Source organism: Anser cygnoides, chromosome 28 (assembly GCF_040182565.1).
Source record: "Anser cygnoides isolate HZ-2024a breed goose chromosome 28, Taihu_goose_T2T_genome, whole genome shotgun sequence".
NCBI lineage: Eukaryota > Metazoa > Chordata > Aves > Anseriformes > Anatidae > Anser > Anser cygnoides.
This window is the reverse complement of record NC_089900.1, coordinates 46,209-70,253: the sequence shown is the minus strand read 5'-3', so window position 1 is coordinate 70,253 and position 24,045 is coordinate 46,209. Positions and strand designations below refer to the sequence as shown.

Sequence of the window (24,045 nt, the reverse complement as noted above, 5' to 3'; positions counted from 1 at the left end):
AGCCCCTGCTCCGATTAAAGCCCCCTGATGAAGCCCCTCCCATATGAAACCCATCCCCCAATTAAGCCACCATTAATCTCCTCCCCAATTAAGCCCTTCCCCCGATGAACCCCCCTCCCCAATTAAGCCCCTCCCCCCATTAAGCCCCGCCCCCAATTAAGCCCCCTGCCCTTATTCCTTGGGGGGAGGGGAGGACTGCCGCAACCCCTCCCCCCCACAGGGAGCTCCAGGGCGGGGGGAGGGGCACCTGTACAGGTGGGGGCGGGGCCAAAGGGGGGCGGGGCCAAAAGGGGGCGGGGCCAAATCCCGGAACCGGGAATCCGGGATCGGAGAAGCCGGCAGCCGGAGGAGGAAGAGGGGGCGACGAGCTCCCCTCGCCCACCCCCCTCGCGCCCCCTTCCCCCGCCCCTCCCCCACCCAAGATGGCCGCCGCCGCCGCCCCCTGCTGGGGCTGGGGCTGGGGCTGGGGCTGGGGCTGGCGGCGGCCGCGGGGCTGTGGCAGGCGCGGGAGCGGGCGGAGCGCGAGCGGCCCCGGGCGGCCTTCGGGGCGAGGACGGCGGCACACAGGGGGGGTGAGGGTGGGGGGGGGAGGGGCAGGGGGCTGGGGGTGGGGGGAGAGGGAAGGGGGATTCGGGGGAAAAGGTTGAGGAAATGGGGGGATTTTGGGGGGGGGAAATGGGGAGGGGGTGGGGGAGGGGCGTGGGGGGGGAGGGGGAGAGGGTGGGGGAGGGTGGGGTGGGGGGAGGGGAGGGGGTAAGGAGAAAGGGGAGGGGGAGAGGGGAGGGGGACTGGGGGAAAAGGAGGGGGTTTTGGGGGGGGGTTGGGGGGGGGGAAACGGGGGGTGGGGGAGGGGGTGCGGGGTGGGGGAGGGGGGGTTTGGGGGAGGGGAAGTGGGGAGGGGGGGGTGGGGGGAGGGAAAGGGGCAGGAGGGGCGGGGGCAAAGAGCGAGGGGGCGTGGCTTCACCCGTGGGGGTGTGGCTTCATGCCTGGGGGCGTGGCTTCAATCCTGGGGGTGTGGCTTCACACGCGGGGGCGTGGCCTCGACTTGGGGGCGTGGCCTCACACGTGGGGCGTGGCCTCACACGTGGGGGCGTGGCCTCGACTTGGGGGCGTGGCCTCGACTTGGGGGCGTGACCTCAGACTTGGGGGCGTGGCCTCACACGTGGGGGCGTGGCCTCGACTTGGGGGCGTGGCCCCGACGCCCCGCCCACCCCCTTATAAGGCTGCGGCGGCGCCTGGAGAACACGATGGAGGCCTTCGAGAAGTGAGTAGGCGGGGCTCCCGCTAAGCCCCGCCCCCCCGGGGCCACGCCCCCTCGGGGCCACGCCCACTCTGACCACGCCCACCCCGCCCCTGCCCCTGCAGCGCGGTGGCGCAGGGCGCGGAGCTGCTGGAGCTGGACTGCCGGCGGACGCGGGACGGCGCCGTGGTGCTGAGCCACGACCGGGGGCTGCGGCGCCAGGCGGGCCTCGACCGGGACCTGCGGGACCTGGCCTACGAGGTGGGAGCCCCGAAATCCCCGGGTTTTGCCCCAAAAATAGGCGGGCTTTTGGACCCGATTCCGGAGGGTTTTCGGCCCAAAACCGGCTGCGTCCGCAGGAGCTGCCGCCCTACAAGGAGACGCTGGAGGTGACGTTTGCGCCCGGTGAGACGGTCTGGGGGATTTGGGGGAGAATTTGGTTTTTTGGGGAGAATTTGGTTTTTGGGGGGGGGAGAATTCGGGGGTTTTATGGTGCGTTTGGGGGTTTTGGGGGGGATTTGGGGGGTTTGCGGTGACTTGGGGGGATTTAGGGTGGGGCTGGGGGATTTGGGGGGATTTGGGGGGTTTGGGGGGGATTTGGGGGGTTGGGGGAGATTTGGGGTGACTTGGGGGGATTTAGGGTGGGGCTGGGGGGAATTCGGGGCATTTGGGGGGATTTGGGGGGATTTGGGGGGGGGTTGGGGGAGATTTGGGGTGACTTGGGGGGATTTAGGGTGGGGCTGGGGGAATTCGGGGCATTTGGGGGGGATTTGGGGAGGTTTGGGGGGATTTGGGGGGGCTTGGGGGGGATTTTTGGGGTGGTTCGGGGGGATTTGGGGGGGTTGGGGCAACATAGGGGGAATTTGGGGAGGTTTGAGGGGATTTGGGGGGGCTTGGGGGGGATTTTTGGGGTGGTTCGGGGGGATTTGGGGGGTTGGGGCAATATAGGGGATTTGGGGAGGTTTGCGGGGATTTGGGGGGGGATTTCAGGGGGGATCTGGGGATGTTGTGGTGGGATTTGGGGGGTTTGGGGGGATTCGGGGGGGATTTAGGAGGAATTTGGGGAGGTTTGGGAGGGTTCTGGGGGGATTTTGGGTGGGATTTGGGGTGGGGAAGGACTTGGGGGGATTTGGGGTGATTTTGAGGGGTTTAGAGGTATCTGGGGGAGTTTGGGAGGGGATTTGGGGTGAGGAGGGATTAGGGGGCAATCTGGGGAAGTCTTAGGGGGCTTTAGGGGCAATTTGGGGGAGGAGGTTTGGGGGGGGCCCTGGGGAGATTTGGGGTGACTTTGGGGGGGATTTCGGGGGGGGGTTGGGAGCGGGATTGGGGCCAGTGGGGGGTTTGGGGGTGATGTTGGGGGGATTTGGGGGGATTTTGGTGCGGTTTTGGGGCAGGTGGTGATTCGGGGGGTGACGCAGGGGGTTTCGGGGCTGACCTCCCCCAGCCCCCATTTACCCCCCCTACCCCCACCCAAGGGTGCTACTCGCGGGGCCGCGACCGCCGCATGCCGCGCCTGGACGAGGTCTTCGCCCGCTTCCCGCACGTGGCCGTCAGCGTCGAGATCAAGGACGACGACGACGAGCTCATCCAGCAGGTGGGCCCTCATTTGCATATGCAAACGAGAAGGGGCGGGGCTCGATGACGTCATAACCACGCCCCCTTTCCCCCCCACCCCCCTCCGAAGGTGGCGGAGCTGGTGCGGCGCCACGACCGCGCCGCCATCACCCTCTGGGCCTCCTTCGACGACCGCATCCTGCGCAAGTGCCGGGCGGCGGTGAGGCCAGGCCCCCCCGCGTGACGTCACGCGCCTTCCCTGTGACGTCACGACCCTCGCGGTGACGTCACGTGCCCCTCCTCCAGCACCCCGGGATGCCGTACGGCTTCTCGCCGCGGCGGGCGCTGCTGGTGCTCGCCTTCCACTACCTGGGGCTGCTGCCGCTGCTGCCCCTGGGGGAGGCGGCGCTGCTGGGACCCCTGCCCGGCATCATCAACAGGTTTTGGGGAAAATCTGCGGGGTTTTGGGGAAATCTGGGGGGGGGGTTGGGGGAGAAATTTAGTGGGTTTGGGGGGGGGGTTTGGGGGGGTTTTGGGGGCGTTGTGGGGTGATGGGGGAGGTGGGGATAGAAGCAGATGGGGGGATGTCGGGGATTTGGGGGGGGGGTTGGGGGGGGATTTGGGGGGATTTGGGGGGGGTTGGGGGCGATTTGGGGGATTTGGGGGGGGGGGGGGTCTCGGGGGGATTTGGGGGATTTGGGGGGGGTTGGGGGGGATTTGGGGGATTTGGGGGGGGGGGGTCTCGGGGGGGTCTGGCAGCGCGGTGCCACCCCCAGGACCCCCCCCCAAATTTCCCCCTTCCCCGCCCCCAGGACGTATTTCCCGGTGCCCAAAGGGAATCCTGGGGCAGGCGCTTGCCCTGCTGGCTGACAAGTGAGTGCTCCCCCCCTCCTTATGACGTCATAACCCTCGTGATGACATCGTGTCATCCGCGATGACGTCATAGCCACCCGGTGACGTCGTATGGTGACGTCATGGACCCCCCCCAGGTTCATCATGACCAAGGGGCTGCTGCAGCACCTGCGGGAGCGCGACATCCAGGTGGGGGGCGGGGCACGAGGACATGGGGTGGGGGTTTTGGGGGGGTTTGGGGGGATTTGGGGAAAATTTGGGGGGGTTTGGGGGGGATTTGGGGGGGATTTGGGGGGATTTTGGGAAAATTTGGGGGGGGTTTGGGGGGGGGATTTGGGGGGGGGATTTGGGGGCGATACGGGAGGGTTTGGGGGGGATTTGGGGGACTTTTGGGGGGGGATTTTTTGTTATTTTGGGGGGGTTTGGGGAGGGTTGGGAGGGACGGAGGGATTTGGGGGCGGGTTTTGGGGGTATTTAGGGGGATTTTGGGGTGTTCCCACGCCCCCCCCCAGGTGGTGCTGTGGGTGCTGAATGAGGAGTGCGACTTCGCCGACGCCTTCGCCCGTGGCGCCAGCGGCGTGATGACCGACTACCCGGGGCGGCTGCGGCGGTACCTGGACGCCCACCCCCGCCCTGACCGGTACAGGCCAGTACAGACCGCTACGGAACGCTACAGACCAGTACAAACCAGTACAGACCAGTACAAACCACTACAAACCACTACAACCCATTAAAGACCCGACCCAACCCAACCGGCCCCTCTTTAACCCAACGTTGGGGCGGGGCTTAACGCAGAAAAGGGGCAGGGCTTACACACAAGGGGCGGGGCTCAGGCCTCTTTCAGCGGCTCCGCCCCCGTTAGGCTCCGCCCCCTCGGGCTCCGCCCCCGTCAGGCTCCGCCCCCTCCTCCATCCGCTCCCGGTAGCTGCGCTTGAAGAAGCCGCACTGCGGGATAATGAAGGGGGGGGGGCGGGGTTAGGACCCCATCACGTGACCCCCATCATGTGACCGTGCCCCCCCCCCCCGGGGCCGCGTGCCCGTCACGTGACCGTCCCCCCCCCCCCCACCTTGACGAGGCCGAAGATGATGAGGATGAGCAGCAGCAGCCCCCCGACGCCGCTGCCCACGTAGATGAGCGTGAAGTTCAGCACCGGCAGCAGCTCCACCTCCGTGGCCCCCTGTGGGATTTTGGGGAGGGGGAGGTCAAATTGGGGACCCCTCCCCACCCCAGGACCCCCCCCCCATATTTCAGCCCCCCCCCTCCCCAAAAACCTGCGTCCAGGCGAACTCGGGCCCCAGGGTGCTGGCGAAGCGCTGGGTGTCGAAGGCGAACCAGAGGCCGGAGCAGGGCGGGGGCGGGCAGCGGCCTGGGGGGGGGGCGGGGCTTAGCAGGGAGGGGCCCCCTCCACGTGGCCACGCCCCTCGCAATTCGGGCCACGCCCACTTTTTGGACCCCACCCCCCCCCCCCATTGGATTACTTCCACCCTTGTTTGTGCCCGGCTCTCGGGTCATGCCCCCACCCCTTGTAGCCACGCCCCCTTGTAGCCACGCCCCCTTGGAGCCACGCCCCCTGGGAGCCACGCCCCCATTCCCACCCACCACCAGCCCCCCATTGATGCCCAGCTGCCTGGTTGTGCCCCGCCCCCTCTCCAAGCCCCGCCCCCTCCCCAAGCCCCGCCCACCCGCCAAGCCCCGCCCCCCTCCAAGCCCCGCCCCTCCAAGCCCCGCCCCCTCCCCAAGCCCCGCCCCCTCTCCAAGCCCCGCCCCCTCTCCAAGCCCGCCCCCTCTCCAAGCCCCGCCCCCATGCCAAGCACCGCCCCTCTCCAAGCCCCACCCACCCGCCAAGCCCCGCCCCTCACCAAGCCCCGCCCCTCGCCAAGCCCCGCCCCCTCTCAAGCCCCGCCCCCTCACGCCAAGCCCCGCCCCCTCGCCAAGCCCCGCCCCCTCACCTGGATCCGGGGGGGGGGGCCCCACCTGGGCCTCCAGCAGGACGCGGGCGCCGGCCCCCAGCGGCCCCAGGGGGCAGCGGAAGAGGAGGAGGTGGGGGGAGGCGCAGGCCTGGGGGGGCAGGAGGGTGAGGGGGGCCCTGCCCCATAGCCCTGCCCCATAGCCCTGCCCCTGCCCCATAACCCTGCCCCGGCCCCATAACTCAGGCCCATAGCCTGGACCCTGCCCCATAACCCCGCCCCATAACCCCACCCCATAACCCAGCCCCAGCCCCATAACCCGGCCCCATAACCCCACCCCATAACCCAGCCCCAGCCCCATAACCCGGCCCCATAACCCCACCCCATAACCCCACCCCATAACCCCGCCCCATAACCCCACCCCCAACCCCAGCCCCATAACCCCACCCCATAACCCAGCCCCGCTAACCCAGCCCCATAACCCAGCCCCATAACCCCGCCCCATAACCCAGCCCCACCACCCCATAACCCAGCCCCATAACCCACCCCATAACCTCAGCCCCATAACCCCACCCCCCCAACCCCGCCCCATAACCCGGCTAACCCATGCCAACCCCGCCCCATAACCCAGCCCCATAACCCAGCCCCATAACCCCGCCCCATAACCCAGCCCCATAACCCCACCCCATAACCCCAGCCCCATAACCCAGCCCCAGCCCCATAACCCGGCCCCATAACCCCACCCCCATAACCCAGCCCCAGCCCCATAACCCGGCCCCATAACCCCACCCCATAACCCCACCCCATACCCCAGCCCCATAACCCAGCCCCAGCCCCATAACCCCGCCCCATAACCCAGCCCCATAACCCAGCCCCAGCCCCATAACCCCGCCCCATAACCCAGCCCCATAACCCAGCCCCAGCCCCATAACCCCGCCCCATAACCCAGCCCCATAACCCAGCCCCAGCCCCATAACCCGGCCCCATAACCCCACCCCATAACCCCACCCCATAACCCAGCCCCATAACCCAGCCCCATAACCCCACCCCATAACCCCACCCCATACCCCAGCCCCATACCCCAGCCCCATAACCCAGCCCCATAACCCCACCCCATAACCCCACCCCATAACCCCACCCCATAACCCGGCCCCATAACCCCACCCCATAACCCAGCCCCATAACCCCACCCCATAACCCGGCCCCATAACCCCACCCCATAACCCCACCCCATAACCCCACCCCATAACCCAGCCCCATAACCCAGCCCCATAACCCCACCCCATAACCCCACCCCATACCCCAGCCCCATAACCCAGCCCCATAACCCAGCCCCATAACCCCACCCCATAACCCCGCCCCATAACCCAGCCCCATAACCCAGCCCCATAACCCCGCCCCATAACCCAGCCCCATAACCCAGCCCCATAACCCCGCCCCATAACTCAGCCCCATAACCCAGCCCCAGCCCCATAACCCCACCCCATACCCCAGTCCCATAACCCAGCCCCAGCCCCATAACCCCGCCCCATAACCCAGCCCCATAACCCAGCCCCAGCCCCATAACCCAGCCCCATAACCCCACCCCATAACCCCACCCCATACCCCAGCCCCATAACCCAGCCCCAGCCCCATAACCCCGCCCCATAGCCCAGCCCCATAACCCAGCCCCAGCCCCATAACCCCCGCCCCATAACCCCACCCCATAACCCCACCCCATACCCCAGCCCCATAACCCAGCCCCAGCCCCATAACCCCACCCCATAACCCCACCCCATAACCCCACCCCATACCCCAGCCCCATAACCCAGCCCCACCTGGGCCATGCTCCGCTGCAGCTCCCTCCCCTCCTCCCCGACCTCACCCTCGTCCAGAGCCTCGCAGGCGGTGCCGTCCTCCTGGGGGGGGTCAGGGACAAAAGGGGGGGGGGGGGGGGGCGGTTAGGACCCCCCCCCATAGCAAATTTGGGGGGGGGGGACCCCATCGTGTGGGTCTGGGGGCGCTCGCTCACCATGCGGACGCTGGGGGCCCAGCGCAGGCCGTGGGGCAGCGTGGGGGGCAGGAGCACGAAGGCCGTCAGCTCCGGGGGGGGGACGCCGGGGGGGGCAGGCAGGAGGGTCTCCAGCTGCGGATTTTGGGGGGGGGGGGGTCCTCAGGAAATGGGGGGGGGGGGGGGGTTATTTTGGAAGGGGGGGGGGGGGGGAGGGGGGGGCGGTTCCTCACCTGGTAGTGGTGCCGCAGGGTCTTGTGGCGGGGATCGCCGGAGGTGAAGTTGAGGTAGGGGGTGGAGTCCTCCTGCCTGGGGGGGGGCAGGATTGGGGGGGGGGGTGTCAGGATTGGGGGGGGGGATAATGTCGATAATTGGGGGGGGGGGTGTCATAATTGGGGGGGGGTGTCGATAATTGGGGGGGGTGTCGATAATTGGGGGGGGGTGTCGATAATTGGGGGGGGGTGTCGATAATTGGGGGGGGGTGTCGATAATTGGGGGGGGGTGTCGATAATTGGGGGGGGTGTCGATAATTGGGGGGGTGTCGATAATTGGGGGGGGTGTCGATAATTGGGGGGGGGTGTCGATAATTGGGGGGGGTGTCGATAATTGGGGGGGGGTGTCGATAATTGGGGGGGGTGTCGATAATTGGGGGGGGGTGTCGATAATTGTGGGGGGGGTGCCGATAATTGGGGGGGGTGTCGATAATTGGGGGGGTGTCGATAATTGGGGGGGGGGGGTGTCGGTGTCGATAATTGGGGGGGGGTGGTCCCAATGGGGGGGGGGGTCTCACCATCTGGCGACGATGCTGACGGCGTAGCGCACGGGGACGTGCCAGGTGACCACGTTGTCCGTCAGGGTGCTGGGCGGCTCATTGTCGCTGCGGGGGGGGGGGTGGGAACTGTGTCACCCCCCCCCCCCCCCCCCCCAAATTATCGCACCCCCCTCCCCAAATTATCGCCCCCCCCCCCACCTGCTGGCGTTGGCCGTCAGCTCCAGCTTCTCGTCCCACGAGCTGTTCTGCAGGACGTCGAAGACCACCTCGAGGTCCACCTGGTGGCACGCGGGGGCTCAGTGCAGTGACACCCCCACCCTGCCATGGTGCCCCCCACCCCCCCATGGTGCCCCTAGCCCCCCCCCCCCCCCCAGCCCCCCCAGGCACTCACCACGCTGTCGGCGCGCAGCACGGGGCGGCTGACGTTGCACACCAGGTCCCGGGGGCCTGCGGCCGTCGCCTGCTCCTGGCAGCTGATGGCCACGGGGGAGGTGCCCTAGAAATGGGGGGGGGGGCAAGGGGGGGGGTCCCCATTCGGGTGGGCTGGGGGGGGGGGGGGGGGGGGGGGGGGGCCATGGGGACAGCCCCCCGTTGGTGGCACCTCGGTGAGTTGGCCGTGCCCTGGGTTGACCTGGCCTCCGGGGCCATCCCCCGGGTTGACCTGGCCTCCGGGACCATCCCCCCCCGGTTGACCTGGCCTCCGGGACCATGCCCCCCCCCCCGTTGACCTGGCCTCCGGGACCATGTCCCCCGGGTTGACCTGGCCTCCGGGACCATGCCCCCCCTCCCCCCCCCCCCCGGTTGACCTGGCCTCCGGGACCATGTTGACCTGGCCTCCGGGGCCCCCCCGGGTTGACCTGGCCTCCGGGACCATGTCCCCCGGGTTGACCTGGCCTCCGGGACCATGCCCCGGGTTGACCTGGCCTCCGGGACCATGCCCCCCCCCCCCCGGGTTGACCTGGCCTCCGGGACCATGCCCCCCCCCCCCCGGGTTGACCTGGCCTCCGGGACCATGCCCCCCCCCCCCCCCCCGGTTGACCTGGCCTCCGGGACCATCCCTCGGGTTGACCTGGCCTCCGGGACCACCCCCCGGGTTGACCTGGCCTCCGGGAACATGCCCCCCCCCCCCCCCCCGGTTGACCTGGCCTCCGGGACCATGCCCCCCCCCCCCCGGGTTGACCTGGCCTCCGGGACCATGCCCCCCTCCGGGTTGACCTGGCCTCCGGGGTCCCGGGGGGGGCCTGGGCGGAGGATTTGGGGCGGTGCTCTCCCCCGGTGACCCCGGTGCCTCCAGCACGAGGGGTGGCAGCCACGGGGGTCCCCGGGGAGAAGCCCCCCGCTCACCTGGGTGGCGCCGGCCCTCCGGAAGGAGAGCCCCCGCGGGTGGCGGAGGCGCAGGGTGGCCCCGTAGGCGTCCTCCCCGCCGTTGTGCAGCCGCAGGGCCACCGCCAGCTCCACGCCGGGGGCCCCCGCCAGCACCGCGGCCCCCGGCAGCGCCGAGACCCTCAGGTCGGCCTCGCACACCTCGTCGGCCCCGCAGTTCTTCTCGAAGGGGACCTGCGGAGCGGGGTGGGGGGGTCAGCGGCCCCCCCCGGCCCCACGTCCCGCCCCAGGGTCGGGGCTGGGCCCCTTGCACCCACCTCGGTCCATCCCGATGTGATCGCTGGGGTTCAGGACGAGGCTGGGGGCGTCCCGGGGCCCGGCAGGGTCCAGGGAGAAGTTGACAGCCACGCGGATGGGGGTGACGAAGTCCTCGAGGCAGGTCTGGGGTGGGGAGGGGGCCCCCATCAGCGGCAACCTCCCCACGTGTGGGGTCGCCCCGGGTGGGTCCAGCATCACCCGTCACCAGGAGCACTTCGATTTGGGGTCGCCCTCATCAGGTCTAACCCTCTACAGGGTGTCCCGTCATCAGGAGCACCTCGCTACGGGGTTTCCCATCACCAGGAGCACCTCAACACGGGTTTGAGGCCGGTGGGGCCCTACCAGGATGTGCAGCGTCTCCTGCAGGCACTTGTCCTCCCTGCGCAGCTCCAGGTGCCCGTCCCACTGCCGCCTCCCGTCGCCCAGGGCCCCGCGGCCCCGAACCCGCTGCGGGTCCACGTCCACGTGGAAGGCGAGGGGCACGACCAGGTCTCCTGGGGTGGGTGGGGGGGGGGACACATGGGGTTCAGTGGGGGGGTGGGACACGGACCGCCCCCTCTCTGCAGACCACCCGGACCTGTGTAGGAGGTGGTGTCCAGGTGGGCCCGGAAGCAGAGCTGGAGCTGGACGGAGGCGCCGGTGTTGTTGGAGCAGTCGACCATCCTGAGCGAGATCCGTGCCGGGGAGAAGCTCAGGTTCGAGGTCACCGTCACGATGGGCAGGGAGCTGGGGGGGCACGGAAATGGGGCTGGGGCTGCCCTGGCATTGGCCCCGTCTATGGCCCCATGCCCATCCCATTTCCATCTCCAGCCTATCTAATCCCATCCTATCCCATCTCCATCCCCATCCCCATCCCATCTCCACCCCAATCCCATCCCAATCTCCATCTCCATCTCCACCCCCATCCCATCTCCATCCCAATCCCAATCCCATCCCAATCTCCATCTCCATCTCCACCCCAATCCCTTCTCCACCTCCACCCCCATCCCATCTCCATCCCAATCCCAATCCCATCTCCATCTCCACCCCCATCCCATCTCCATCTCCAGCCCAATCCCATCTCCATCTCCACCCCAATCTCCATCTCCATCTCCACCCCAATCCCATCTCCATCTCCAGCCCAATCCCATCTCCATCTCCACCCCAATCCCATCTCCATCTCCACCCCCATCCCATCTCCACCCCAATCCCATCTCCATCTCCACCCCCATCCCATCTCCATCCCAATCCCAATCCCATCTCCATCTCCACCCCCATCCCATCCCCATCCCATCCCATCCCCATCTCCATCCCAACCCCATCTCCATCCCATCCCAATCCCATCCCCATCTCCACCCCAATCCCATCCAATCCCATCCCCGTCTCCACCCTGCCCCCGCCCCATGTCCCACCTCAGCACCACCACGTGTCCCTGGGTCCCCACGGCGAGGTCCACCATCCCATCCCCGGTCACGTCCATGGCCCCGTCCAGCGCCTGCCCGAAGAAGCGGAGGCCGGGGCCCCCCACGCGGCCCTCCAGCCGCTGTGGGGTGGGGTGCGGAGTCAGACGTGTCCCCACGGCATCCCCCACCCCATCCACCCTGCGTCCACGTCCTCCCACGCCCCACCTGGCTGTAGCTTGGCTCCAGGCCCCCGCTGCGCCCGGAGAAGATGTAGACGGCGCCGTGCTCCTCATCCTCCATGGGGGCCCCCACGGCCACCTCGGCCACCCCGTCCCCGTCCAGGTCACCCAGCGCCGCCAGCGCCGCCCCGAAGCGCCCCAGGGGGTGCCCTGGGGCTCCGCAGAGCTCCCCGGCCTCCTCCAGCCCATTCTGGGGGGGGGGGCGGGGGGCAGAGGGGCGTCAGGATGGGGGAAGGGGGGGGTTGGGATTGGGTCGGAGGGGGTGGGATGTGGGATGTGGGATGGGGATGGGGATGGGGATGGGGATGGGGATGGGGATGGGGATGGGGATGGGGATGGGGATGGGGATGGGGATGGGACGGGTCCGCCCCACAGGGTGACCCCTTACCTGCCCCCACTGGTAGAGGTGCACGCGCCCCCCCCGGCGCCCGTCGAAGTGCATGGGGGCCCCCACCAGCAGCCCCTCAGCCGCCCCGTCCCTGTCCCCATCCAGAGCGCAGAGCGTGGCCCCAAAGTACGACCCCACCTGTGTGGCCGTGGTGACATCGGTTGGGGTGGGGGGGGGTGGGGGTCCCTAAAATGCCCCCCCCCCCACCCCCCAAATCCCCCCCCCATACTCACCTGCTCCCCGGCCAGGCTCTGCAGCGCCTGCCAGCCCCCTCCGGGCCCGGCCACCTCGAAGAGCACCACGCGCCCCACGTGCCCGTGCCGGGGGGCCCCCGCTGCCAGCAGCGACCGCCCGGGGCGCGGGACCCCCACCACCGAGTAGCCTAGTCGGGGGGGGGGGGGGGAGGGGGGTGGGGGGCACAATGGTCCCATCTATCCCAGTAATTGCAACCCCCTCCCCAGTTTGTCTCCCCCCAGTTCAGGTCCCCCCCCCATTTGCACGTTCCCCCTCCCATTGGCTCCCCACTTTGAGCAGCCCACCCAGGGTCCCCTTGCACACCAGGACCACCCCCCTGCCCCCCCCCAGTCCCCCCAATTTGTGTCCCCCCCCCCCCCCCCAGCGTCCCCCAGTTGGGTCCCCCAGTCCCCCAGTCGGGTCCCCGCCATCTACGGTTCCCCCAGCCTGGTCCTCACCAGCTGGGACCCTCCCAACCCAACCTCTCCCCGTTTGGCTCCCCCCCATTCGGCCCCCCCCCGGACATGTCCCCTCCCCCCCCCATAAGGCCACGCCCCCTTCCCCTCCCCCCCATACCCAGGTAGGTGTCCGTCAGGTTCTCGGCCAACGAGGGGCTGGGCACGAAGACCTGCGGCCCGGGCGCCATCTGCACCAAGCCCCCGGCCCAGTTGTCGGCCCCCACTGCTCCGGTCACGTGACGGCCCTGGGGACAAGGAGGGTGGTGGTGGTGGTGGTAGGGGGGGTGACAAGGGGGGGGCCTGGAACCCATGGGTGCCCCCTCCCCAGGGTCCTGTCTCACGTTGATGGCGTCGACGCTGAAGCCGCTGGAGGAGAGCTCGAGGTGGAAGCGGTTCTGGTCGCTGGTGCCTGCAGGAAGGTTGGGGGGGGGGGGGTTGGGACCCCAAAATTGGTGGCGGGGGTGGGGGGGGGTGGGGGGGCTCCTGGAGGTGTGTGTGTGGGGGGCACCTTCGATGTCGTAGATCTTGGCCTGCAGCTCGCGGAAGAGCCCGCGCAGCTTCTCAAAGCTGTCCAGCACCTTGACGAACTCGGAGCTGGGCCGCGAGGCAAACTGGCTGAGGTAGAGCTGGGTGTTGGGGCTGTTGAAGTTGTTCCCCACCTGCGGGCACCGGCGGCGTCAGGTGGTCCCCGGCCACCCCTCTGCATCCCCCCTATCCCCTCCATCCCCTCCACACCCACACCCCCCGCACCCCGATGATGTAGCGCATGATGCCGCGTTCCTCGGCTTCCTGCACAGTGCCGCTGTCGGTGGCGTCGCCATCCGTGATGATGATCATCACCCGCTTGGCCCCCGCCCGAGCCCCGTTCTCAGGGGTGAAGATGTTCTCCCTGCGGGGTGGCCACAGGGTGATGGGGGGGGGGGGGGGGGGCGTGGGGTTGACCGTGGGGTGATGATGGGCATGGAGGTGGCCATGGGGTGATGGGGGTGGCCATGGGGTGAAGGAGATGGCCATAGGGTGATGGGGAACGTGGAGGTGGCCATGGGGTGATAGGGGTGGCCATGGGGTGATGGAGATGGCCATGGGGTAATAGGGGTGGCCGTGGGGTGATGGTGGCCATGGAGGTGGCCATGGGGTGATGGGGGTGGCCATGGGGTGATGGGGGTGGCCATGGGGTAATAGGGGTGGCCGTGGGGTGATGGTGGCCATGGAGGTGGCCATGGGGTAATAGGGGTGGCCGTGGGATGATGGTGGCCATGGAGGTGGCCATGGGGTCATGGGGGTGGCCATGGGGTAATAGGGGAGGCCATGGGGTGATGGTGGCCATGGAGGTGGCCATGGGGTGATAGGGGTGGCCATGGGGTGATGGGGGTGGCCATGGGGTAATAGGGGTGGCCATGGGGTGATGGTGGCCATGGAGGTGACGGAGGTGTCCGTGGTTGGGTGATGGGGGTGGCCGGGGGGGTGGCCATGCGGGGCCCTCACGCCACATATTTGATGGCCGAGAAGGTGTCGGTGAGGCTGCGGAGCTGCACCAGGTCCTGCAGCAGCTCCCGCGGCCGGGGCCGCTCGGCGTAGTCCCGCAGCGTGAAGGCCGTCTGTGCCCGGTCTGAGAACTGCACTGCCGCAAACTAGGGGGGCAATGCGGGCCTGTAGTCCCCCATAGCCCCCCCATGGGCTCTATAGACCCCCACGGGCCCTACAGACCCCCCCACGGGCCCTGTAGACCCCGCTATTGGCCCCATAGACCCCCTTGGGTGCTGCCGACCCCAGGATCCCCATATAGTGCCCGTTGTCCCCCTATAGATCCCGTGGCCCCTATATCCCCCATACACCCTCTCCCCCCTACAATAGCCCCCAGACCCCATAGCCCCAAGTCGTCTCCACCACCCCTACAACATCCGCAGACCCCCCGACCCCCCCCACCCCCCCCCCCCCACATCACCCCACGACCCTACCGCCCCCGTAGCCCTCCCTGCCCCCCACGGCCACCCATCGCCCTACAGCCCCTGCTGCCCCCACCCCGCGCCCCCTCCTCACGCGGATGGAGCTGTTACTCAGCTGCTCCATCACTTCCACCATGAAGTCGCGGATGGCCCCGAACTGCGCCGAGTTCATGCTGTTGGAGCCGTCGAAGAGGAAGGCGAGGTCCACCATGCCCGGCAGGCACACTGCAGCACCACGCGTTGGGTTTCGGAGGCCGTCTGGGGCGGGGGACACGATGTGGGCCCCCCCCTTGTCCCCCCCCCTCAGGTTCCTCACCCTGGTAGCCGGGGTTCAGCTCCTCCTGTGGCCGCAGGTCGGGGCCGAGGACCAGGCAGACGCCGCTGACGTAGACGTTGCGGTCGCACTCGCGCGTCAGCCCGGGGCCGCAGGCCTTTCGGGGGTGGGGGGGGGGAGGGGGGGTCAGGGAGACGCGCGGTGGGGCCGGGACCCCCCCGGATCTGCCCCACAGCTCCCACCCGAGCCCCAGCCCCACTCACGATGGTGGTGTTGCCGTCGCGGGCCAGAGCCATGCCCATGTGGGAGGCGGTGCTGTTCCCTGCGTGGCGGGGGGGGGACACGCATGGTCCTGGCCTTTTCACCAGCCCAAACCCGGTCCCGTCCCACCGCCATCACCTCCACCCCGTCCTCCCCCCGTGTCCATCCCGTTCCCCTCCCAACCCTATCCCCATAACGCCTCCGTGCCCATCCCATTTCCACCCAACCCCATCCCTTGTTCTTGTCCATCCCATTCCCAGCCCTATTCCCTGTCCTTCCTCCCAGTCCATCCCATCCCAATCCCAATCCCGACCCCCATCCCCGCCCCTATCCCTATGTCCATCCCATTCCCATTCCAACCCCAACCCTATCCCCGTCCTTCTTCCATGTCCATCCCCTTTCCACCCAATCCCATCCCTTCTCCATCCCGATCCCTCCTCCATTCCCATCCCGATCCCTCCTCCATTCCCATCCCAAATGAATCCCCACCCCTTTTCCTTGTCCGCCCCCATCCCACCCCTTTTCCCGTCCCTCGCCCTTGCCCACCCCACCCCGACCCCTCCCCACCTTCCGCCTCCAGCTCCGTGCACCTCCCGCTCTCCACCTCGCACTGGTACAGCCGCCCCGTGCCCTCCTCCGCCGGGGCTCCCACCACGATCCTGGGGTGAAAAATGGGGGTTTGTTCTGCGGGGTGGGGGACGGGGACATGGAGGACGTGGGGAGGGGGATTTTTGGGGGGTGGGTTTCCTTACCGTGCCCCCGGGAGCTGCAGCACCTGATGCCCGAAGCTGCGGGCGCTGTTGTGGCTGAGGACGCGGTGGGGGCTCGGCTGGAGGTTGAACCCCCCCACGGGGGGGAGCACTGTGGGGAGGGGGGGGGGGGGGGGTTGTGGATGTGTGGGGGTCCTGCCCCTCGCACCCCACCCCATAACGGCCCCACATATCCGTGTGAAGCATCCGCAGGTGGGGTGTGGGGGCTGTGGTTAACCTCGCTTCCTTCCCTTGGCCGTGGGAGAAAGGGGCGGGGGCTCCCAGCATGCCCTGCAGCCACCCCAAACTTGGGGGGGAGGAAGGGGGGGGGGGCACTGGGATGCCCCCTCCCCACAGCACCCCTCCGTCCCTGTCCTTCAAACCACCCCAGTAAAATACCCCCCCCAATGTTCCCCCTCCCCAATACCCCTCCAATATCTCCCCAAATACCCCCCCCAATCCCCCCCTCCCCAATATCCCACCCCCAACACCCCCCCAATCCCCCCCTCCCCAAAATCCCACCCCCAATATCCCCCCAATATCCCCCTCCCCCATATCTCCCCCTCTCAATATCCCCCACAAATCCCCCTCCCCAATATCCCCTTCAATATCTCCCCGCCCAACATCCCCCCAACATCCAGCCCCCAATCCCCCCCTCCCCAACATCCCACCCCCAAATCCCCTTCCCCAATATCCCCTTCAATATCTCCTCCCCCCCAATATCCCATGCCCAACATCCCCCTCCCCAATACCCCCCCAGTCCCCCTCACCCCCTGCCCTAACGTGCCCCTGTCCCCCCCTCACCAGCCAGCAGGACCCCCACAAGGACCAGGCCTCCAGCGGAGGCCACGCAGCCTCCGCTCGCCGCCGGTGCCGCCATTGCCGCGCGCTCGGCGGCCTCCCCCGGCACTACGCGCCCCCCCCCCCCCCCCCCCCGCCCCCCAAAAACCACTTCCTTCCGTGCCCACAGCGCAGGCGCAACGGGGATGTGGAGGCAGTGGCGGCTGGGGTGGGGAAGCAGAGGACTCCCTGAGGACTTCCAGTCCTCCCCTGGGTGCTGAGGAGACCACCAGAGGCTACCCAGGGACCCCCCAAAGGAGCCTCCGGCACAAGCTCGAGGCCTCGCAGGGCTCTGCAAGGTCCTCCATCCCAAATAAATGCCTCCCGCTTGGAACTGGGGGCCTCCCGTGGTCCTCTGCAGGTATCCCAGTGTCACCCAGCGCCCTCTAGGATGCCCTAGAGGCCTCCCAGGGCACTCTAGGGTGCCCTACGAGCCTCCTCCTGTACCCTAGAGGCAAAATAAGGACATTTCCCGGAGTCAAGAGGCCTCTGGAGGCTTCGCAGGGCTCTCCAGTGCGCTCTCAGGCACACTGCAGACCTCCCGCGGACTTCTCCTGAACGTTAGGATCCTACTTAGGGTTCGGTTCAGTGTTCTGGTTAGGGTTATGTTTAGGGTTGTTAGGAAAGAGTGAAGAGGCAGAGTCCTGTTGAGTGTGGGGTTGCGTAAAGGCTCCCCCAGGGAGTTCAGGTGTACCCAAAGGCTTCCGCTGAGAGCACTTTTTGATGGCAGAAAGTGGCACCGTACGTGTTTTTTCGGGTCTAACTCGGGTTCAGCTTCTTGTTGCGGTTAGGGTTATGTTTGGGGTTGTTAGGAAAGAGTGAAGAGGCAGAGTCCTGTTGAGTGTGGGGTTGCGTAAAGGCTTTCAGGTGTACCCAAAGGCTTCCGCTGAGAGCACTTTTTGATGGCAGAAAGTGGCACCGTGCGTGTTTTTTCGGGTCTAACTCGGGTTCAGCTTCTTGTTCCAGTTAGGGTTATGTTCGCTGCATTTACTCTTGATTAGGGAAGCTGAGGCGATTCCAGATAAGAAAGGGTTAAGAATGTAACTCTTAAAGGAGAACAGAACATTAGGTGTAGGGCAGGAAACAGATGTACGGACAATGTATCTTGAAATAGGACATACGGGCAATATATCTCGAACAAGACATTGGAATCCAAGATAAGAAAATAATGAGCAGAAGATTCGAAGAAAAAACAGTCCTTGCGGTTAGGAAGAAAGCTAACTCAGCAGAATCCTGACCAAGGGTGAAAAGTACGCTGTGAGGAAGACTTATGGCCTTCCTCTCTGAGACCACCGACCACAGCTCGACAACCCCTGCCCAAGACCACCGAGAGGATCTGCGCAGGCGCAGGACACAAAAAACTGATTAGCATGAGAAGCGAGAGTAGGCGGGGTTAGATAATGAATATGTATAGGCGTTAATAAAATATTAATCACTGTGATGTATAAATTTGGGACGGCTTTTCACTTCGGGATGCACGATAGGCAGAAAGATCCCCCGTGCATCCGGTGCCGTCAATAAAGAATAAATCACTTAAAGAAATTGGATTTATGATCTTTGAATCACTCTACTACATCAAATAGAGTAAAATTCCAGTTTCTCTTTTAGAGGTGCTATAGGTGGCTTCAGAGAAGGGGTGGAAGCATCTGCCCTGTGGGGTAGGTAAGCAGCTGAGGTAAAGGAGGGGATGAGAGTAACTGTCCTGAGGGTGCAGTGGCTTTTATTGCTGTGGTTGCTTTCTCTTCTGCTTATCAGGTGCCACAGGCAAGGTGGGCTGTGATAGTCTTTAGAAAAGGAGCAAAGCAGGTCACTGGAATGCTGTTTGGTTCCTGAGAAAGGTGTTGCAGAGGAAAAAGGTGGTCTGGCGTGGCAGCTCCTGATGGTGGTCGTCTTCAGTAGGTGAAGCGGTGCCTGAAGCCCCATCCCGTGGAGCCTGAGCACGCCTCGCTGAGGATGAAGCCTGCTTTCCAGCAGTTCCCAAAACTGTGTTGAGGCTGAAATGGTGTGTCTGTGTTTGGGCTGGGGTTGCACCTTGGTGAGTGTAGGGATGAGTTTTAAGTTGGTGCAGCAGAGGGCCAGGCTCCGTTGTCCTGTAGTGTGTTTTGACCCATCAGCATAGCCTTTTGGTTTTCAGATAGCCTACTCAAGTACGTGAATTTTTCTGCGAGTGATGTTATTACATGGAATTGGTGACTTTTTTTGATGTGTGATCTGTTATGCTCCTAGATTTTTCTTTCTATATAAATAAAGGTTTGAGCTAATTCTAGCCGAGAAAAAATCAGTTACTTGCTTGGTCATATTGTCCTTTCAATATTCAAAGCTGCAGCAAAAGCATGGGTATTGTTGCTTCTAGAAACACCCCAGTTCTCTTGTCTGCAGTCTGCATGCTGTTGAGCTAAACCAGATTTAAAAAAAAAAAAAAAAACAAACCAAAACCCACAGCTGCTGCTGCTTGTGCTCTTTCTTTCTTGTGCTTTGCCCCTCCCCTTTCCCAGGTGATTGGGTTTGGGTGCTGGGCGGGGCCAAATGGTATATGAGCCCCAGTATGCCATTAGAGAGTTCATTGTGCCTGGGCTGCTCTTTGGGGTAAGTGCTTTGTTTTTCCTTCAGTCAGTTGCAGGGTTCTTTGGGCAGGTTGGAGTCTATGGATTTCTAGATTTTAAGTGCTTGGAAATCACTTACTAGAGGGATATTTAGCAGAGGTTGCTGGCTCACTTGTTTCTGGGATGGTGGGATCCACTTGTGTTTTTGGGTTATATTTGAATCTCTAGACGTATGAAGGCACTTGTGTAACTCTCCAGAGGACTAAAAAGAGCTTGATTACACACTGCGAGAGGCTTGACCACGTAGGCGCAGTATTACCAAGAGACTGAGCAGGGTCGTATCAGAGTTACCTTTTTCATCTGTAAAGGGTAGGTCAGTGATCGGCGCCGCCCGGGCACATTTTGGCGCGGCGCCGCCCGGGCACATTTGTCTTAGATCGAGCTAACGAGCAGCTGAAGTAAAGCAACTGGGGAGAGAGAGGTATTGCAGCAGGTAGGCTGTGGCTGTGAGGTGCCTCAGGGGGTGCTTTTCTCTCGTCTCTGCAGGGGCTTGGTGTAGTCTTGGACAGGGAAATCCCCGTGTCACGGAGCAGTGAGGGAAGGTGAGCGTGTTGTCAGCCTGGTCGTCCCTTAACCAAAGTGAAGGGACGTAGGGGGTTTATGTGGCAAGGTTTTGGTAGCAGGGGGCTCTAGGGGTGGCTTCTGTGCGAAGAACTTAGAAGCTGCCCCATGTTAGGTAACAGCCCCGCTGCTGAGCGGAGCCAATAAGTGATGTTGTTTGCGCGTCTGTGAGAGCATGTTTAAGACAGGAAAAAAAAAAAAAACAAAGACGCTGTGCCATGCAGCAGCTGGGAGAGCAAGAGGAGTGAGGAACAGCCTTGCAGGCACCAAGGTCAGTGAAGAAGGAGGGGGAGAGGTACTCCAGGTGCCGGAGCAGAAGTCCCCTGCGGCCTGTGGCGAGGACCATGGTGAAGCAGGCTGTCCCCCTGCAGCCCACGGAGTACCACGGTGGAGCAGGGTTCCATGCTGCAGCTGGTGGAGGAGGCCACGGTGGAGCAGGTGGACCTGCACTGATGGAGGCTGCGGCCTGTGGAAGACCCTTGCCGGAGCAGATTCCGGGCCGGACCTGTAGACCGTGGAGAGGGGACCACGCAGGAGCAGGTGAGCTGGCAGGAGCTGCTGCCCGTGGGGGACCCAGGTTGGAGCAGTTTGCTCCTGAGGGATGGACCCCGTGGTATGGACCTACATCTGGAACAGTTCTGGAAGAGCTGCTGCCTGTGGGAAGGCCATGCCAGATCAGTTGACCAAGGACTGCATCCTGTGGGAGGAACCCCACAGCACAGGGGATGAGGGCGTCCGAGAAGGAGTGGCGGCAAAGAAGCGCTATAGACTGACCATAAACACCGATCACCTGCACCGCTGGGGGGGAGAAGGTGGAAGAGGGTGGTTGGGGGGGAAGGTGCTTTTGGTTGCTTTCGTTTGTTTCTCACTTCTCTACATTGCGTAGTAATAAGCAATAAATCTTTCTGTCTTTCTATGCTGAGTGTGTTTTGCCTATCACGATATTCACTGTGTAATCTCCTCGTCCTTATCTCAACCCTTGAGCCCTTTTTCCTTGTATTTTCTCCCTGTTATTCTTTGAGGAGGGAGAGTGAGAGAGCGGTTTTGGTGGAGCTCGGTCGCCTACCCCTGTAAAACCACCACAGGGGAAGATGTTCAGGTGTTTCCCTCTGAGGGTCTGAGGTGAGGCTGTTTGGGACAGAGGAGCAGTGTGGCAGGTGGTGGCTTGCAAGCACAGTGGTCATTTTGTCCTTCTGTGTTCCCAGGTGGCACATGGGTGATGGTGGCCGTTCCTTTCGAGCTTGGATCTAACTTGCAGGTACAGAGGCAAGTGGACTGTTGTTTTGAAATGAAAATATTAAATATGGGGTGACTTCTGTTGTTGAGGGATGGGTGCTAATGCTGTCAGCTGAATGTTTGTCTTCTGATTGTGTTTTCCTTTGTTCAGGCTGAAACGCAGTGTGCAGTACAGGACGTCACGACGCGAGCTACCTCTGGAGTGACTCTGGTGAGTGATGAACAGAGGTAGCTGTTATTTTTGGGGTGCGGCTGTCGCTGCAGTTTTTTTAACTACATCAAATAGAGTAAAATTCCAGTTTCTCTTTTAGAGGTGCTCTAGGTGGCTTCAGAGAATGGGTGGAAGCATCTGCCATGTGGGGTAGGTAAGCGGCTGAGGTAAAGGAGGGGATGAGAGTAACTGTCCTGAGGGTGCTGTGGCTTTTGCTGCTGTGGTTGCCTTCTCTTCTGCTTATCAGGTGCCACAGGCAAGGTGGGCTGTGATAGTCTTTGGAATAGGAGCAAAGCAGGTCACTGCAATGCTGTTTAGTTCCTGAGACAGGAGTTGTAGAGGAGAAAAGCTTTCAATATTCAAAGCTGAAGCAAAAAAAAAATAAACCACAGCTGCTGCTTCTCCTCTTTCTACTTTCTTGTGTTTTGCCCCTCCCCTTTCCCAGGTGATTGGCTTTGGGTTCCAGGGAGGGCCTGGTGGTAATTGAGTCACAGGCATCCCATCAGAGAGCTCATTCTGCCTGGGCTGCACTTTGGGGTAAGTGCTTTGTTTCTCCTTCAGTGAGTTGCAGGTTTCTTTAGGTGGTTAAGAGTCTATGGACTGATGCGTTTCCAAGTAGAGACCGGTACGCCCATCTTTGTGAGGTAACAACTAGTAGGATCTGTTAGAGTAAACCAATCTAGTAATAGGTGCCTGTATTGCATGCAGCTCTTCTTCAGGTGAGTAATTGTTATAGCATGTTTACGGATAGGATGGCAGTGTTACTTTGTGTGTTTGCTTTGTGGTTCTGGGTCCGTTATGATTTCTGCAGAATTAAGGCAAATATTATCAAAGTTACAACCTTGGTGGCAAAGTGATGGAGCAGGCTTTAGGAGATAAGTATCATCGAGTTCCATGTGTAAGCATGTGTCTGAAAAGAGCAGCAGTAGGCCTGTAAGGGGTAGTCTGTTTCAGGGTTAGGGATAGTTTGTTTTATTTTTGGAGCTTTTGCCTGTGGTTTGTGTGGCTGTAGAGTGTTTAGACGTTGCAGCCTTCTAGATTTTAAATGCTTGGAATTCACATAATAGAGGTGTGCTTAGGAGGTGTTGCTGGCTAACTTGTTTTTGGGAATTGGTGGGGTACGGTTCCTTTTTTTTGAGTTATCTTTTAATCTCTAGGTATATCAAGTCATTTGCATAACTGTCCAGAGGCTTCACAAGGAGCTTCAGTATGCATCAGAAGGGGCTTGACCGCATAAGTGCAGTATTACGGAGAGACTGAGCAGGGTCACCGTTCTCATCTGTAAAGGAGAAGTCTGTGATTACCCCTGTTGGGGCTGCTGTGCATTCATGGCCTTTTGGTATTTGTGGACCTGAGGGTGTGTTTTTTTTTTCTGGCTCTCGTCTCTGTGTTTGAGTCCTCTGCAAGGAGCTGTACTGTTTGCGTGTCCATCACGGATATGACCTTCTCTTTTTGTTTCTTGTAGCCCAGGGCATGGGCACGGGCACTTGAATGAGGCACGAGGGTGAGTGGACGGCAGTGTGGGCCCTGAGTTGGTCAGTGGATTGTGTTAGTCTGCTTTGCCTGTTATGCAGGCTTTGGAAGCACCTTGCGACAGCAGAGTACATCTCCTGCCACGTTCCTGAGGCGCGCCAGGCGTCAGCGGTTCCAGTTCCTGAAATGCTGGAGATGCTCGGAGCACAAGAGGAGCTGGGAGCGTGATGCATCTCCTTGGGATGTTAGGTGAGCAAAGCGGTGGTACTGGGTTGGGGAACGTGGGTCTGGGGCTTCTTGGCTGTTGGGGTAGGGGAGGAAAGAAGAGGAGTGGGTATAGACTGTTTTGTGGATTGTCATTTTTGTTTGTTCTTTCTCCTTGGTCTAAGCCACGTGACCTTGGCTCAGTACAGTAAATGGAAGCGCTAAGCCTGCATCGGGAAGGTGAGTGGAGAAAAGTTGGGAAAAGGGCATTGGTTTTGGTTTGGTAGTCTATTGGTCCCACCTCTGGGTGACTCCTCTTTTCTGGGGACGAAGAAGATACTGGGAACATCCTAGTTGGCCTCTGTGGTCCACCTTGAGGGTGGATTGTGACCCCTGAGAATTAAGTCCAGGCGCAAATACTGTGTGTTTGGGGGTGGTTGGCGGGGGAAGGCGGGCAGTTGTCTGGAGTTGGTCTATCTGACTTCAGTAGCAGAGCAGGTCAGTGGACTACTGTTTTGTTTTTGAGGTGGGTGTTTCACTGGAAGAAGTTTGGCTGGTGCGCCAGTGCCCGATGGCACTTTATTTCTGCAGGTGAAGAGGAGCCTCGTGCCGGAAGCAATGTCCTGGCTAGCCTTCGTGTTCCTTGATGAGGATGGAACCTGCCTCCCGTCATTCCCAAGCTAAGTTGTGGGGCAAGTGCTATGTTTGCTTTCGGGTTTTGAATGCACACATAGGGCGAGGGTCTGTGCTTTTAAGTCATTGCTGTGGATGGGGCCTTTTAGGATTGATCACGGTCAGACAGTGTATGGGGGCGTGGGATTCTGTCAGGTAGGGCTTGAGCATGTGCCAGGCAGGGCAGTTCCAGCTTGGTGTCTGTGTTCTGTGTTGTCTGTGCTGTGCTGTTGCTCCTCGTGCTTGGCAGGCCCTGGGGAAGCCATCCTGAGGGTGTTGAACACTTGACCTCACTGGAATAATGCTGATGCTCAATTGGAAGCTGAGCATTTCTTATCTTGCAGTGGGAGCCTAAAG

The 24,045-nt window shown here is 63.2% G+C and overlaps 2 protein-coding genes across 2 annotated transcripts; one reads left to right on the top strand and one right to left on the bottom strand.

Moving 5' to 3' along the window:
- Positions 1-908: 908 nt before the first annotated feature.
- Positions 909-4,395, top strand: LOC136787091 (lysophospholipase D GDPD3-like; the record flags this gene model as incomplete). The annotated part of the gene is given in 10 exon segments (XM_066984218.1): positions 909-1,264; positions 1,366-1,501; positions 1,600-1,645; positions 2,716-2,834; positions 2,925-3,014; positions 3,101-3,142; positions 3,144-3,234; positions 3,607-3,667; positions 3,784-3,835; positions 4,159-4,395. Coding segments are annotated over 10 exon segments (1,215 nt in total), but the record flags the coding sequence as incomplete, so codon positions are not given.
- Positions 4,338-16,825, bottom strand: ITGAL (integrin subunit alpha L). Its single transcript, XM_066984216.1, has 29 exons — positions 16,693-16,825; positions 15,892-16,000; positions 15,707-15,798; positions 15,142-15,200; positions 14,921-15,035; positions 14,699-14,829; positions 14,144-14,289; positions 13,409-13,547; positions 13,167-13,317; positions 13,000-13,067; positions 12,777-12,903; positions 12,200-12,348; positions 11,967-12,104; positions 11,565-11,768; positions 11,349-11,479; positions 10,535-10,683; positions 10,300-10,451; positions 9,925-10,080; positions 9,661-9,873; positions 8,708-8,812; positions 8,515-8,594; positions 8,335-8,421; positions 7,778-7,853; positions 7,566-7,679; positions 7,372-7,452; positions 5,597-5,705; positions 4,919-5,013; positions 4,714-4,824; positions 4,338-4,591 (listed from the first exon to the last, which is right to left on the bottom strand). The coding sequence occupies exons 1-29, from the start codon at positions 16,766-16,768 to the stop codon at positions 4,505-4,507; spliced, it is 3,450 nt and encodes a 1,149-aa protein (XP_066840317.1). The 5' UTR covers positions 16,769-16,825; the 3' UTR covers positions 4,338-4,504.
- Between the last annotated feature and the right edge of the window lie 7,220 nt (positions 16,826-24,045).